Source organism: Cyprinus carpio, chromosome B1, assembly GCF_018340385.1.
Source record: "Cyprinus carpio isolate SPL01 chromosome B1, ASM1834038v1, whole genome shotgun sequence".
NCBI classification, from domain to species: Eukaryota; Metazoa; Chordata; class Actinopteri; order Cypriniformes; family Cyprinidae; genus Cyprinus; species Cyprinus carpio.
This window is the reverse complement of record NC_056597.1, coordinates 1,651,579-1,668,528: the sequence shown is the minus strand read 5'-3', so window position 1 is coordinate 1,668,528 and position 16,950 is coordinate 1,651,579. Positions and strand designations below refer to the sequence as shown.

The window sequence follows — 16,950 nt, the reverse complement described above, 5'->3', positions numbered from 1 at the left end:
CAACCATAATTTTATGAAGCTACGAGAATACTTTTTGTATGCAAAGAAACAATAATAACATAACTTATTCAGCAATTCTTCTCCCTGAGTTACCGTCTTCCACCATTTTGGAGAGTACCCCAGAACGTGATCAGCACATGATTTTTTTCTGAACGCAAACAAAGCTGATTAAATTGATTATGTTCTGGGGTACTCTCCAAAATTGCGGAAGACAGTAACTAAGTACCTCATAGCTTCATAAAATTATGATTGAACCCCTGATGTCACATGGGCTATTTTACCATTGTCCCTTCTATGTTGCTGTGCACTGATCGTGGTAATACAACGGTAACGCTGAAGAGAAGAATTGTTGAATAAAGTCATTATTTTTGTTTTCTTTGCGCACAAAATGTATTCTCATAAAATTATCATTAAACCGCTCATGTCACATGGACTGTTAACGATGTGAGGTGAGTAATTAATGACAGAATTTACATTTTTGGGTGAACTATCCTTTTAAGAAAAGAGACCTTACTGTGTTAAAGCTTTTATCTTTAATAGGGCAAAGAAATCTAATTCAGTTATACAGACAGTTTTAAATGTCCACTGAACAAGTTTGATCATTGAAATGTGACCCATCAGCTATTTGCATGTATAGCCTGCATGTACAGCAAAATGTTGGCTGACTTGCTTGGCACATGGAGTTGTGTCTACAGGCAACCCTACTCTTGGAATGGCTGAAGCCATCTGGTTACCCCACAGCCAAATAAGTAGTAACACAGCCAGTAATAAGGACAACATAAATACTCTTTCTCAAACATTCCTAAAAAACACGATAGCCCTGACAAATGACAGTGGTATTTGAATTCTAAATATTATTACAATGATTGACAGCTACAGTATCATAGTATGTTTGTCTGTTTTTATAGGTGGCCCTGCTGATGGAAAGCTTGTCCCTGGTGACCAACTTTTTAAAATAAACAATGTTGCCGTTGATGATCTATCTACAGAACAGGCTGCTGACATCATCAGGTATGTTGCAGGTGTAAGTGTTTATGTGAAACTACAAAATTAGCTAAATCTGGCTGCCCAGATGTCCAGTTTTACCTAATATTTTAGTAACTTTTCATGTGCCCAAATTTATAATAAATTGGTATCTTCAGAACATGGTGAAATGGTACATCTAGTGACTCGAGCTTCATCTGTACCACTAATTCTTCCATACTCTTTTCAATTTATTTACAGAGAATGCCAGAACACTATAGTACTGACTGTCCTAAGAAATACTGTGGTAAGTGAACATGCACACATTTAGAGACTCACTCCCTCTCTCTCTCTCTCTCTCTCTCTCTCTCTCTCTCACACATGCGCGCACACACACACACACACACACACACACACACACACACACACACACACACATTGTTATGTCTGAATGATGTATCAGAACAATATGATGTTGAACTGAACTACATCATAACACAAAAAAGATGACCAAAACAAAAGTTTTTTTATAATAATCAGGCCCAAAGGAAATCTGTGCCCACAGAGCTCAGCAGAAAGCTCACTAAATTTCTGCAGAATTTGAAGTGCCTGGTAAAGTGTACATCTCTCATCTCTTATTTGTTCTTTTATTTTTTCTAACTTTATTATGCTTCCAGCTTTCAGTAACCCTATTAAACACATTTTATCATATATGCATCTATTCAGCAGAATTCTGTAGATATACACATCTATTATATACATCTATTCAGCAGAACTTTCCTGTTAAAAAGATGCATGTGCAAGATTTCAGTCTGGGGGATGGTTACCTACAGAGGGTGGGGGTAGGAGTAAAAAAACACAATGTATTTTAATAGTGAGAAATAAAAAATGTATATAAAATTTAGTGGAAGAAAAATACATCCTTGCAACACACACACACACACATAAAAGGTTTTTTTTTGTTATATAAAAGGGTTCTTTTTTTTGTTTTTGTTTTTTTACCATGATATGGTAAAGATTTGAATATGGTAATCATTCAGGACCATGATAACATCCCAAGAAATGATCCAATATCTGATATCATTCCTGCAGCATGGTACTACCACCATACCTTTTTTTGTAAGGGTTGTAAAGAGGAAAAACAGACAGTTTTGTCTCAGGACATTTTGACATCTCCCTGTTTACTTTATTTCTCATTGACAGGTACAGTATGTCACAGTCAATGCAGAGACATTTTTCCATGCCAATGCAATTCTGCAATGAATGTTGAAATAATATGTCATTGACATATCAGACATGTCCATAATTATGCCATTTGTCATTATGGATGTGCTATAGGGGCCAAAATCATCCTTTATAACTCCAGAGAAGAGAGCCAAGCTGAAGTCAAACCCAGTTAAAGTGAGGTTTGCAGAGGAGGTGGTGTTCAATGGTCACTCACAGGTTTGATACATTCTGTTCATTCATGCTGTTAATAATGGAACATTCACATATGCTTATTAACAAAAAGAAGATAAAGAGAGTGAGTGATAAAGAAAATGAAAGCGAGAATATGAACAAAAGATGCAGAACAATAGAGAGGCATTGAGAGGAAGAGCATTTGGCAGTCTACCCAGTCTTGGGCAAAACCTCAGTAAATAATTAATCAGTAATTTATGAATTATTCAATTAACCATTAATTATAATCTTTGTATAGCTGAGCTGATATGGTGTATAGTATAGTTGCAGTTTATATAGGTGGTGGGATTTATCATAAAATTTATGATAGAGTACCTTAAAGAAATAGTCTGCCTAAAACCGTTTTTGAATGTTTCTTCAGGTGGATTGACGTGAGGATGTTCATTTTCCTCAACCCAAGATATTTTTAATTAGAAACTAATTAAACAAGCCCATTATCAAGCACATCACAGGACTAAGGCAGTGATAAAACTGTTTATCTTTTATGTATGCAGCTTTTAGAGGGCTTAATCTTTTTTTTTTAATATGATAATACTGATAAAATTGACTTGACTAGAAACGTTTTAACACTGTTGCAACAGGCAGTTGTTTTATAATACAGCATATTTACTACCATTACTATTAAGTATTTTACATATATTATTATATATTTTTTTAAATATGTCTTTAAAAATATGTCAATTGACCTTGGATGCTACATTCAAACCTAAAATTATTCAGGCACCAGACAGAATGTTTTTAAAAAAAATTTACTAGTGGATGCAGGACAATACAGACGTGGCCAAAAGTTTTGGCAGTGACATAAATTTTGTGTTTTGCAAAGTTTTTTGCTTCAGTATTTGTAGATTTTTTTCCATGTTTCTATGGTGTACTGAAAACAACTGAGTCTGTGACAGTGGAATTTGTAGTTGTAGAGAATAGCCACACATGTTTATCAGTAAATTTGAAGTCACAGATAAAAGTTGCAAACTTGTAGATTTGTTTTTCCTCCCCTACAAACACAACACAATTACACCTTCTCGAATCCTTCAATGCAGTTGCACAAATCCTATTCTACGAATCACAAATCAAGAAACTCGAATGCTCACGTTTTGCTACTATTGCTGCAGTGAATATGGTGCAAAACACATTCACACACCTGCATCAAAAATGTTAGTCACAGACAAATTTTGTACATCCACTAATCAATATGTGAATTCTTGCAATGAGATTTGCACACTTGTAGAATGTTTTCTTACATATATATACATATATATATATATATATATATATATATATATATATATATATATATATATATATATATATATATATATATATATAGTATCTTATAAAAGTGAGTGAGTACACCCCTCACATTTTCAGCAACCATTTTAGTATATCTTCTCAAGGGACAATACCATAGAAATGAAACTTGGATATATTTAGAGTAGTCAGTGTGCTGCTTGTATAGCAGTATAGATTTACTATCCTCTGAAAATAACTTAACATACAGCCATTATTGTCAAAATAGCTGACAACAAAAGTGAGTACACCCTAAGTGACAACAAAGTCGTATGTCCTATTCATCATGATCATGTTTTTGTCTGCTTGACAGGACCAATCAAATTTGTGTATCTTGTATTAAAGCAATTAAGATTTGGTGCTTTCGAGTCCAATTCTCTCATACAGACAACTGGATGCTCAACATGGCACCTCATGGCAAAGAACTTTTTGAGGATTTAAGAATTAGAATTGTTGCTCTCCACAAAGATGGCCTAGCCTATAAAAAGATCGGCAACACCCTGAAACTGAGTTGCAGTACATTGGCCAGGGTCATACAGAGGTTTTCCAAGATGGGTTCCACTTGGAACAGGCCTCACAAGGTTCAATCAAAGAAGTCAAGTCCTCGTGCTGTGCATCAGGTGCAGAAGCTGGCTTCAAAAAACAGACACATGAGTGCTGCCGGCATTGCTTTAGAGGCTGCAGAAGTGGAAGGTCAGCTTCTCAGTGCTCAGACCATAGGCCACACACTGCAACAAGTCAGTTTGCATGGCCGTCGTCCCAAAAGGAAGCCTCTTCTGAAGCTGGCTCACAAGAAAGCCCGCAAACAGTTTGCAAAAGACAACCTGTCCAAGAGCAAGAATTACTGGAACCATGTCCTGTGGTCTGATGAGACTAAGATAAACTTGTTTGGCTCAGATGGTGTCCAGCATGTGTGGCTACACCTAAGTACTAAGACAATTGTGTCTTGCCTACAGTCACCCCAAACACTGCCAAGATGACAACTGCCTTGCTGAGGAAGCTGAAGGTGATGGCGTGGCCAAGTATGTCTCCAGACGTGAACCCTATTGAGCGGAAGGTGGAGAATCACCATCTGTCTAACATCCAGCAGCTCCGTGATGTCATTATGGAGGAGTGGAAGAGGATTCCAGCAACAACCTGTGCAGCTCTGGTGAATTCCATGCCCAGGAGGATTAAGACAGTGCTAGATAACAATGGTGCTCACAAAAAATACTGACAATTTGGACATAGTTTTGACATGTTCACTTAGGGTGTACTCACTTTTGTTGCCAGCTATATTGACAGTATGTTAAGTTATTTTCAGAAGACAGTAAATCTATACTGCTATACAAGCAGCACATTGACTACTCTAAAATATATCCAAGTTTCATTTCTATAGTCTTGTTCCTTGAGAAGATATACTAAAATGGTTGCTGAAATGTGAGGGGTGTACTCACTTCTGTCCCAAATCACATACAAAAGTGATAAATGCATACAAAAATTGACAAAAGCATACAGAATTACAACTCTCCCTTCTATCTGTGTGAAATGTGGTGCAAAAGTGATTTGTGCATACAGTCGTGGCCAAAAGTTTTGAGAATTACATAAATATTGGAAATTGGAAAAGCTGCTGCTTAAGTTTTTATAATATCAATTTGCATATACTCCAGAATGTTATGAAGAGTTATCAGATGAATTGCATAGTCCTTCTTTGCCATGAGAATTAACTCAATCCCAAAAAAAAAACCTTTCCCACTGCATTTCATTGCTGTCATTAAAGGACCTGCTGAGATCATTTCAGTAATCATCTTGTTAACTCAGGTGAGAATGTTGACGAGCACAAGGCTGGAGATCATTATGTCAGGCTGATTGGGTTAGAATGGCAGACTTGACATGTTAAAAGGAGGGTGATGCTTGAAATCATTGTTCTTCCATTGTTAACCATGGTGACCTGCAAAGAAACGCGTGCAGCCATCATTGCGTTGCATAAAAATGGCTTCACAGGCAAGGATATTGTGGCTACTAAGATTGCACCTAAATCAACAATTTATAGGTTCATCAAGAACTTCAAGGAAAGAGGTTCAATTCTTGTAAAGAAGGCTTCAGGGCATCCAAGAGAGTCCAGCAAGCACCAGGATCGTCTCCTAAAGAGGATTCAACTGTGGGATCGGAGTGCCACCAGTGCAGAGCTTGCTCAGGAATGGCAGCAGGCAGGTGTGAGCGCATCTGCACACACAGTGAGGCGAAGACTTTTGGAAGATGGCCTGGTGTCAAGAAGGGCAGCAAAAGAAGCCACTTCTCTCCAAAAAAAAAACATCAGGGACAGACTGATCTTCTGCAGAAAGTATAGTGAATGGACTGCTGAGGACTGGAGCAAAGTCATATTCTCCGATGAAGCCCCTTTCCGATTGTTTGGGGCATCTGGAAAAAGGCTTGTCCGGAGAAGAAAAGGTTGAGCGCTACCATCAGTCCTGTATCATGCCAACAGTAAAGCATCCTGACACCATTCATGTGTGGGGTTGCTTCTCATCCAAGGGAGTGGGCTCACTCACAATTCTGCCCAAAAACACAGCCATGAAATAAAGAATGGTACCAAAACACCCTCCAACAGCAACTTCTTCCAACAATCCAACAACAGTTTGGTGAAGAACAATGCATTTTCCAGCATGATGGAGCACCGTGCCATAAGGCAAAAGTGATAACTAAGTGGCTCGGGGACCAGAATGTTGAAATTTTGGGTCCATGGCCTGGAAACTCCCCAGATCTTAATCCCATTGAGAACTTGTGGTCAATCCTCAAGAGGCGGGTGGACAAACAAACAAACAAACAAAAACCCACTAATTCTGACAAACTCCAAGAATACATCACAGAAACAACTGAAACAAAGATCTAAAAGCAGTTTAGCAGCAAACTTTTTGAAAACTAATATTTATGTAATTCTCAAAACTTTTGGCCACTACTGTATGTATTGTGCAACTATATTCTTTATAGTTCTTTTTTTTTCAAGTTTTTTTATGTTCAAGTTTGTGGATCTTATCGTCTGCAAAGTCGGGGGTTTATTTTGGAGCCATCGTGACGGTGATTACTTCAGCTGGTAAGTTAAGTTATACAGTTTTCTGAATCAATCAGGGAATTAATCAGGGACACATAATAATTCTACACTGCCTTTTTATCGCAGGTTTTGTCAGACATACAGGTGCTGGTCATATAATTAGAATATCATCAAAAAGTTGATTTATTTCACTAATTCCATTCAAAAAAGTGAAACTTGTATATTATATTTATTCATTACACACAGACTGATATATTTCAAATTTTTATTTCTTTTAATTTTGATGTTTATAACTGAAAACTAAGGAAAATCCCAGGTTCAGTATCTCAGAAAATTAGAATATTGTGAAAAAGGTTCAATATTGAAGACACCTGGTGCCACACTCTAAATCAGTGAATTAACTCAAAACACCTGCAAAGCCTTTAAATGGTCTCTCATCTAGTTCTGTAGGCTACACAATCATGGGGAAGACTGCTGAATTGACAGTTGTCCAAAAGACGACCATTGACACCTTGCACAAGGAGGGCAAGACACAAAAGGTCATTGCAAAAGAGGCTGGCTGTTCACAGAGCTCTGTGTTCAAGCACATTAATAGAGAGGCAAAGGGAAGGAAAAGATGTGAAAGAAAAAAGTGTACAAGCAATAGGTATAACCGCACCCTGGAGAGGATTGTGAAACAAAACCCATTCAAAAATGTGGGGGAGATTCACAAAAAGAGTGGACTGCAGCTTGATTCAGTTCTTCAAGAACCACTAGCACAAAGACGTATGCAAGACATGGGTTTCAGCTGTCGCATTCCTTGTGTCAAGCCACTCTTGAACAACAGACAGCCTCAGAAGCGTCTCGCTTCAAAGAGGACTGGACTGCTGCTGAGTGGTCCAAAGTTATGTTCTCTGATGAAAGTACATTTTGCATTTCCTTTGGATATCATGGTCCCAGAGTCTGGAGAAAGAGAGGAGAGGCACACAATCCACATTTCTTGAGGTCCAGTGTAAAGTTTCCACAGTCAGTGATGGTTTGCGGTGCCATGTCATCAGCTGGTGTTGGTCCACTGTGTTTTCTGAGGTCCAAGGTCAACGCAGCCGTATACCAGGAAGTTTTAGAGCACTTCATGCTTCCTGCTGCTGACCAACTTTATGGAGATGCAGATTTCATTTTCAAACAGGACTTGGCACGTGCACACAGTGCCAAAGCTTCCAGTACCTGGTTTAAGGACCATGGTATCCCTGTTCTTAATTGGCCAGCAAACTCGCCTGACCTTAACCCCATAGAAAATCTGTGGGGTATTGTGAAGAGGGAGATGCGATATGCCAGACCCAAGAATGCAGAAGAGCTGAAGGCCACTATCAGAGCAACCTGGGCTCTCATAAACACCTGAGCAGTGCCACAGACTGATCGACTCCATGCCACGCCGCATTGCTGCAGTAATTCAGGCAAAAGGAGCCCCCCGACTAAGTATTGAGTGCTGTACATGCTCATACTTTTCATTTTTATACCTTTTAGTTGGCCAAGATTTCTAAAAAATACTTTATTTGTATTGGTTTTAAGTAATATTGTAATTTTCTGAAATACTGAATTTGGGATTTTCCTAAGTTGTCAGTTATAATCATCAAAATTAAAAGAAATAAACTTTTGAAATATATCAGTCTGTGTGTAATGAATGAATATTATAAACAAATTTCACTTTTTGAATGGAATTAGTTAAATAAATCAACTTTTTGATGATATTCTAATTATATGACCAGCACCTGTACGTAACATAACAGCAATCTAAATGAAAATAGTAAAGAAAAATTAGTTAAGAAACGCTGTTGTTATGTATATCTTTTGTATTTTATTTTCAGGTTGTAGTCTATTGGTCATTTCATCTGCAACAAAATTGTATTGAAGTCTTTTCTTGTGATTGCATCATAGAGGTGGTAACAACAGGTGAGTAAGGTCCCATCAACTACTATATTAGACAAATTAGCCACTGACTGCTGCTCTTCACTAACCAACAAAACAGAACTAGCATTATATAGTTTTTTTTTGTTTTTTTTAAAAAAAATTTTAATAACAATAACACCAAGCAAAAACACAGATTCACAATATGAATTTTTTTTTGTTTTTTTTACCATAAAGTGTAATAACACTAACAGGCTGTTGTGACTGATTTCTCCAAGCAAAAACACGGATGCTGACTATGAGGGGCAGAATCATCATATGGCAAGCTGTCAGTTTTATTGAAATTAGGTAACCCAAAATACATTTGATTTTACATTACATTTACATTCATGCATTTGCCAGATGCATTAATCCAAAACAACTTGTGCTGCGTTAGGTACACATTTTATTGAGATAAGGTACCCAAACAGTTTTTTCAAGCACTTCTTTTGTTTTTTTGTTTTCTAGTTTGTGGTCTGGATCATGTCATCTGCAATACATTCCAGCTGGAGCCTTTTCTTGTGATTGGCAATGTAATGGTGATAACATCAACTGGTAAGTTAGCTGAAGTAAACTAGTTAAAAGTAGTTTTTTTATATCGTTATCCATTCCCTGGGAATCAACTCCATTATTTCAGCAATATAACAATAAGCTCTCAGTGGCAAATACAGAAATGTTAATTCATGCGTTCATGACCTCAAGGTTAGATTATTGTAATGCTTTATTGGGTGGTTGTTCTCCACACTTAATAAACATACTCCAGCTGATCCAAAATGCAGCAGCTAGAGTTCTTACAAGAATCAAGAAGTATGACAATATTAGCCCGGTTCTGTGAACACTGCACTGGCTCCCTATTAACCCTCTGGAGTCTAAGGGTATTTTTGGGGCCTGGGGAAGTTTAGTCATGCCCTGACATTTGTGCTTTTTTCAGTTTCTTATAAATATCTAAATGGCTAAAGTCTAATCTCACTGTAATCAGCACAAACTGGGCTATAATAATATGTGAGCAGCATGTATGTACATGATGCGTGGTTAGTGAAAAGCTAAAAATGTTAAATCACTTGAATAAGGCAATAAAACACATACAGAACATTGGTTCCCGGGACTTTTGAGAACCGCAGCTTGTAGCCTAGAATTTTTCTTTCTAAAATTATGTGTAAATCATCTTGTTTACTCACTTACAGAAAACAATATATTGATTTAAATTTTCTAAGACACTTTTTGGGGCGTGGTCGCATTAGAAGATAATGAAAGGAAACGTGAAAAACGGACATCGCGTTGTTTTCATATGGATTACTTTATCACAGAATATTTGTTTTCGGCAGCACTTGTTTAGTTTAAAAGAAGACATGTCAGGCTTTCTATAGATATCTCTCTCATGTCTCTGTGTTGAGTATTCACTGAGTTACAGTTCATTTTAATGACGCATTTGTAAATGAAGATAAGCGCAAAGTCTGCAGACAGCACTCCTTGTTTGTTATCTTTATTTTATAAATGCACAAAGTTTTGTTGTTATTATGTCTGTATACAAAAAAAAAGTAGACCCTTTACAGATTCGATTGATGTATTGCTCTTATCTGTACGATCAAAACTGAAAGTGTAATTTAAGTTCTTTTCGGGGTTATCAGGAGAAAATACCCCAAAACGACTTCAGAGGGTTAAACATCGTATAGATTTTAAACTCTTGCTAATTACCTATAAATCCCTGAATGGTTGAACCTCAGTATTTGAGTGAGATCTTATCGCATTATAGTCCTCCACTTCTGCTACGATCTCAAAACTCTGGCTATTGGATAATACCTAGAATATTAAAATCAACTGCGGGCGGCAGATCCTTATCCTAATTAGCTCCAAACTCTGAAATAATCTACCTAACACTGTTCGGGAGGCAGACACACTTTGTCAGTTTAAATCTAGATTAAAAACCCATCTCTCTAACCTGGTTTACACAGGACACACTAACACATCTCTATTATTCAAATCCATTAAAGATTGTAAGGCTGCATTAATTAGGTCAACCGGAACCGGGAACACTTCCCATAACACCCGATATACTTGTTTCATCGTTAGAAGAATGGCATCTATTCTAATATTAGTCTGTTTCTTTATTATTCTGAGGTCACCGTAGCCAAGAGATCCAGTCTGTATCCAGATCATATGGTCATTGCAGTCACCCGGATCCAGTATGTATCCAGTCCAGATAGTGGATCAGCACCTAGAGAGGACCTCTACAGCCCTGAATGTCAGCAGAGACCAGGACAACTAGATGAGCCCCAGAGACAGATCCCCAGTGAAGACCTTGTCTCCTAGATGGCCATCGGGACAAGACCACAGAAACCAGACAAGTCCTCTGCACAATCTGACTTTGTTGCAACCTAGAATTAAATGTGGTGTTTCTCATCAGAGAGTTTTTTTTACTGTATTTTATTTCTGTAAATCCTGTTTTGCCTTGCTACAGATACAAAGTCCCCAGGGGACTCTGGTGATGCCCTTTTTTCAGCTAGTGCATGCTAGAGATGAAGATTTGTCATTTGTATTTTTAAAAAGAAAATGTTTAACAATTAAACAGAATATTATAAAGACAAATCCTAATGAATTATTGTGATTTTTATGGGGTTGGGGTTGTAAAAACACCACAATTACCACAATTGGATTGTTTTATACAGGTAAAAAATTAAAATAAACTGAACCGTACTAATACTGACAATACAGTAATAGTACTTTAAAAGAAAATACAGTAATAATACGTCCAGCTACTGTAAAATGTACAGCAATCTCTTTACAGTGTATTTCAGGTGCATATCAGTTGGCACCTGAACGAGCAGGAGGAAAAATAAAATATTAATAAAAATGTTTGGGAGCTGTGAGCATCTTCCAGAGCTGACAGCAGCAAATACCAATAAAGGTACATTTTCTTTCTTTTTCTGAAATCACTCACTGTCATAGTGTACATGTGTAAATAATTTATATTAACATATTAATATCATCTTATATATGACACTCTCATAATAATCTATTATATATATATATATATAAATATATATATGTAAGAAAACATTCTACACATGTGCAAATCTCATTGCAAGAATTCACATACAAATTTGTGGATGTACAAAATTTGTCTGTGACTTTACATTTTTGATCCAGGTGTTTTGCACCATATTCACTGCAGCAATAGTAGCAAAACATAGGATTTGTCACCTGCAATTAAGTATTCGAGAAGGTGTAATTGTTGTGTTGTGTTTGTGGGAGAGAAAATTTTTTTGTTTGTGCAAATTTTGTCTTTGACTTCAAACATATGTGTGACTATTTTCAAATTCCACTGTCAAAGACACTCAGTTATTTGCACCAAAAATACCTTCATATATTATACCCAAACATTATTCATACAGTGGACCACCAGTAAAATTGATAAAAAATTATTCAGACCATGTTTTGCTTAAGTATTTTTCTTTAATTGCTAAAGCGACCTTTTTACACCAAAGACTGAATAAATTGCTTGGTAATTGGTTGACCTGAATTGGTATTATCTAATTGTGCACTTAAATTTAACAGCTGACAGCTATTCAGCCTAATTCATTACCTTTCTATCAAAGTTATCTAACATTATCAAGATGAATTTGTTCTGACACAGTTTAACTCTGAGTTCTTGTCATATTTTATTACCATTTTCTAAACTATAGCAAATAAACTGATAATGTGAGAAATGTTGAAGGTGTCTGGATAAATTTTGATTTGACTGTATATTGACCTCTGACCTCCAGGGTAACTCTCTGCTGTTCCTGCCCAATGTTCTGAAAGTCTATCTGGAAAATGGCCAAACGAAGGCTTTCAAGTTTGAATCTAAAACCACCGTTAAGGTACTGTAGATATATTCACTAACATCTGATGTGTTTATTTTTCGGTCAGCATTAATTATATTGCCTATTTTATGATTGTCATCCAAAAATAAAATAAGCAAAAAGTACATGATCATGGTAATTATTTAGTGCCATTACCATTTAATACCAGGACTGTACCATGGTACCATCACATTGCCCTAAAAGGGAGGTCTTCTTAGCTTTAACCTGTGTTGTGTATTAATGTCCTCTATATAATTTCACATGTTTCACATATCATCTTATCTAATCACCAGGACATAGTAATGACTCTGAAGGAGAAACTCTCAATCACCCGTATCGAACACTTCTCTCTGGTGCTGGAACAACAGTACAGCATCAGCAAACTATATCTAATGCACGAAGAAGAGGTTATTCAAAAGGTACACACGAAAATGCACATAAGTTATAAATTATTAATCCTTATGTTGTTCCAAACATGTGGACTTCCTATGTTCTATGGAACAACAGCAACAAATAAGGAAGAATATCCTGGGGGGTATTCCAGAAAGCAGGTTATGTGACATACCCAGGTATGTTTAAGAGTAAGTACGCGGATAGCCTCAACTTCCAGTTCCAAAAACGGAGGTAACTTTCAGGGTATGTTAGTAGTCATAGCAACTCATTCTCTGAACTTAACCTGCTCCGGAGCAGGTTATGTTCCAGGGTTAGTTCACTTCAGCGAGCCTTCAGTGGGCGTGACAGATATCGCACAACATTATATAATATTACAATATGTAATATAGCCTATTATATATATATATATATATATATATATATATATATATTTGATATGTTAATGAGGAAGCGCTAATTTAAGTTATAAATAAGGTAATATATTATTCTAATATGATTATTTCTTTTATTGGCATATATAAGAGTTATCTGTATAAATTATAAAACACTATGACAAGGTAATGTTTAACTTATATATATTTATTTATTTATTTATTTTATTTATTACATGTTATATTATCTCACACATGGAGTGGCATTCTATAATGTCTAAATTTTAAATCAAAATACATATCTGATATGCCTTAATATATAATTAGCACAAAACAAACAATATAATTCACATTCTCAAGGATTAAAGATTAAATGGAAAAAAAAAATGATTGCACAGACATCAATTAGGTGGCGATATGCACTAAGCATGTAAACAACTAATGAACAAAAGAAGAAGAAAGAAACAGCTTGGAACCTTTTTCTTAGCATCTGTTTCTATAGTGACTCGTCGATTCGTCGCTCTGTTGAGAATGTCTTGAGTCTTAACCAGGAACATACTCTGAGCTGAATGAACTTAGTCCCTGACGCGTTTTTGGAACCACATACCTCGAGTAAGCAAGGTTTGGAGTTAATCAACCGAGAGTTCAGGGTTTAGTTCACGGTAAGTTAACCCTGCTTTCTGGAATACACCCCTGGCCACTTACCACCACTTTTAATTATAAAATTGAATAAGTATGTGGGCTGTCAATAACTAAAGTCATAAAAATAGTCCAACAGTTTTTTAGTGAATGTGAATTTCTTACATGAAGCTGTCACATGACTCCAGAAATCCTTCTTTCTAATTACATGGTGCTGTTTTGACATTTAATTTCCTCATTCACTTTCCTTACATAAAAAAAGAGTATATTCTTTAGGTGGCACTTTATTTTAAGGACCAATTTTCACTTTTAACTAGCATGCATATTATTAGCATATTGGCTGTTTATTACTACTTATAAAGCACATGTTAATGCCTTATACTGTATGATCATATTTTAGATCCCTTAACCCTACCCCTTACCTAAACTTAACTACTGTACTGACTATTAATAAGCAGCAAATTAAGAGTTTACTGAGGTAAAGGTCATAGTTAATAGTTAGTTAATAGTGAGAACTGGACCTTTAAATAAAGTGTGACCAAGGCTACTTCTTTCTACACTCATTTGTAATTCTTAAATGGCCAACAAAGAGTATATATATATCTAATAATACTCTATATGCGTGTGACAGGTGGTTGAAAAGAAGGAGACTCACGACTACAGGTGTCTGTTCCGTGTCTGCTTTCTACCTAGAGACTTTAAGAACATGCTCAAAGAAGATCCTGTGGCCTTTGAGTATCTATACTTACAGGTGTGTGCTATCTGGTTTAACAGTTGCCTAAAAATTGCTATAAATGAAGGACATCTAAGGACATCCAAGATGTTGATAAGTCCATTTCTTCATTAGAACAGATTTTGAGAAATTTAAAGCAGCAGAGTAAAAGAGTTCAAACAGCTTATCACAATAATCCACACAACTCCATCAAATAGTCCATCAATTAACATCTTGTGACGGAAAAATCTGCATGTTGCTGATTAAAAAAAAAAAATCCTGCATTAAGATGTTTTTAACATCAAACCGTTGCTTTTGGCTAAAATCAGAGTCCTCTGTCCATAGTACTGCTTTCTGCTGTGAAACATCATCTAGTCTGAATCAGGTGAGAAATATGTGAAGGTCAAGCACCTTTTACAAGTGAAAAAGATCTTAAAAAAAAATAAAAACTAAAAAGATAGTGGATTTTGATGTGAGAGGACAATAGGGGGTGGAATTTTTTGCTGGAGGAAGTGTTATTATAGATTATGGACTCATATTTTGTCCAGAAGCAATGGTTTGATAATAAAGTATCTTAATGATGGCTTTGCTCCAAAACGCTAATTGATAGACTGAAGTTGTGTGGGTTACTTTTTTACCCAACTCTCATTGGGTGAGCAAGTGATGTAATGCTACTTTTTCAGTAAATTGTCATTTTTGGGTAAACTATTCCTGTAAAATACAAATTTTTGAAATGTTTTTTTTTTTGTTTGCATACTTAGTTAAGTGACCAGTTTGAACTAATTGTAACAAAGCCTCAATTGGAAAATCAATTCATAAAGCAAATATTGTTTTTAGGTTTAGTCGGTAGTCATCTTACTAGGGCTGCCCCTCTACGTTCACACTGCAGGCTGAAACGACCCAATTCCGATTTTTTTGCCTCTATGCGACCTGTATCTGATCTTTTCATGACAGTCTGAACGACACAGATCCGATCTTTTCAAATGTGACCCAGGCCACTTGGGTATGTGGTCCTGAATCCGATACGTATCCGATCTTTTGAAATGCGACCTCCGTCTGAACGGCCAGGCCACATGTATCCGACCCGTACGTCATTGATACGCTACAAACGTCATAATTCTGCGTTGAAGTAGGCGGGAACGAGAAGATAGAAGCCACTCACAGCAGTATCCTGACTGCGACTCCGCACCCACACGTTTCTCTGTACCGACGTTGCTAACACTGCTCCACAAAACGCCATGGCCAAAAACCTTGCTCTCCTCCTTCTTTTTAATTTTCTTCTTAAAACGAGAAGATTGTAATTGTGCTGGCTCGGTTGGGAAAATACCTTTAATATTGCAAAAAGAGCTCCGCTGGTGCCTACACTGTTGTTGACATCCATGTTTAACGTTAGCTACTTCCGCAAACAACAACGAGTGACGTCGTTGGCCGTTGAGTACTCTTCTGCGCATGCGGGTCACTTCTGGGTCATTTCACGTTCACACAGGAGATCACAAAAGGTCGCATTTAATTGAAAATGTGAACGACCTTGCAAAAAAATCGAATTTTTTCAAAAAATCGGAATTGAGCATTAAGCCCTGCAGTGTGAACGTAGCCTAACAGTCACTAAACATTTGGCAACGAGAAGCTTATAGTTGACTAAAATTTTATTAATTGGTTGGTTGCAAAAAACATGGTTTGTGGCTGTGAGGATCGGTAACACCTGGTCCTTGAGGTAATTACAGTATATCAGGCATGAAATCCAAATGATCACTTATTCATCAACCTCAAATATGAATAATCATTTGAAAGCAAAACATGTAAGTAGTAGCAACTTCATATGGCTATGCGCTCTAACATTGAGTAAATGTGGAGAATTAGGTACATATCGAAATGTTTGTGTGGAGTGTGGCAGCTATTAGCTTATTATATTATTATTATTATTATTATTTTGATAGCAGCGGATAGACTGCTTGCCTCACAGATGTGAGAAATTCATCTAGAAGCTTGAAATGTCTATTTTTAAATGAACCAATCGAAAAAAATCAAAAACCAAAACTCTCTGATTATGTAATCCGTATGAAAGGTGCATTTCTCTCTGAAGGTGTGTCCACTGTACTGTGGACATGGTGAGTCCACTTCATCTTTGCAGCCGACACTACTCAGAAATGGTAGTTTATTAATAAATAATTAAAATATCTTCTTGCCATTTTTTTTTTTCAGACACATTCATAGTCATTACTCTTGCTGTGCTTTGCGGCAAGCTTTATGTGTGTGTTTGAGTATGTTTTACTTATATTAAAGTAATTAAATTAATATAAATGTGTGATTACCCGACTGATTAAATTAACAACT

At 36.4% G+C, this 16,950-nt stretch overlaps 1 protein-coding gene across 5 annotated transcripts in view; it reads left to right on the top strand.

Annotated features, from left to right (window-relative positions):
• The window catches only part of LOC109091158 (FERM and PDZ domain-containing protein 1), a 40,123-nt gene that overhangs the window by 15,099 nt on the left and 8,074 nt on the right, over positions 1-16,950 (top strand). For 4 of the 5 annotated variants that reach the window (XM_042716165.1, XM_042716164.1, XM_042716162.1 and 1 more), the window contains 6 exons: positions 909-1,011; positions 1,225-1,270; positions 2,302-2,406; positions 12,424-12,519; positions 12,795-12,920; positions 14,536-14,655. In XM_042716165.1, coding sequence (XP_042572099.1) covers positions 909-1,011; positions 1,225-1,270; positions 2,302-2,406; positions 12,424-12,519; positions 12,795-12,920; positions 14,536-14,655 — 596 coding nt within the window. Of the gene's footprint in view, positions 1-908; positions 1,012-1,224; positions 1,271-2,301; positions 2,407-10,907; positions 11,565-12,423; positions 12,520-12,794; positions 12,921-14,535; positions 14,656-16,950 lie in introns of those variants that run through there. The other variant, XM_042716166.1, reaches the window with a different exon arrangement.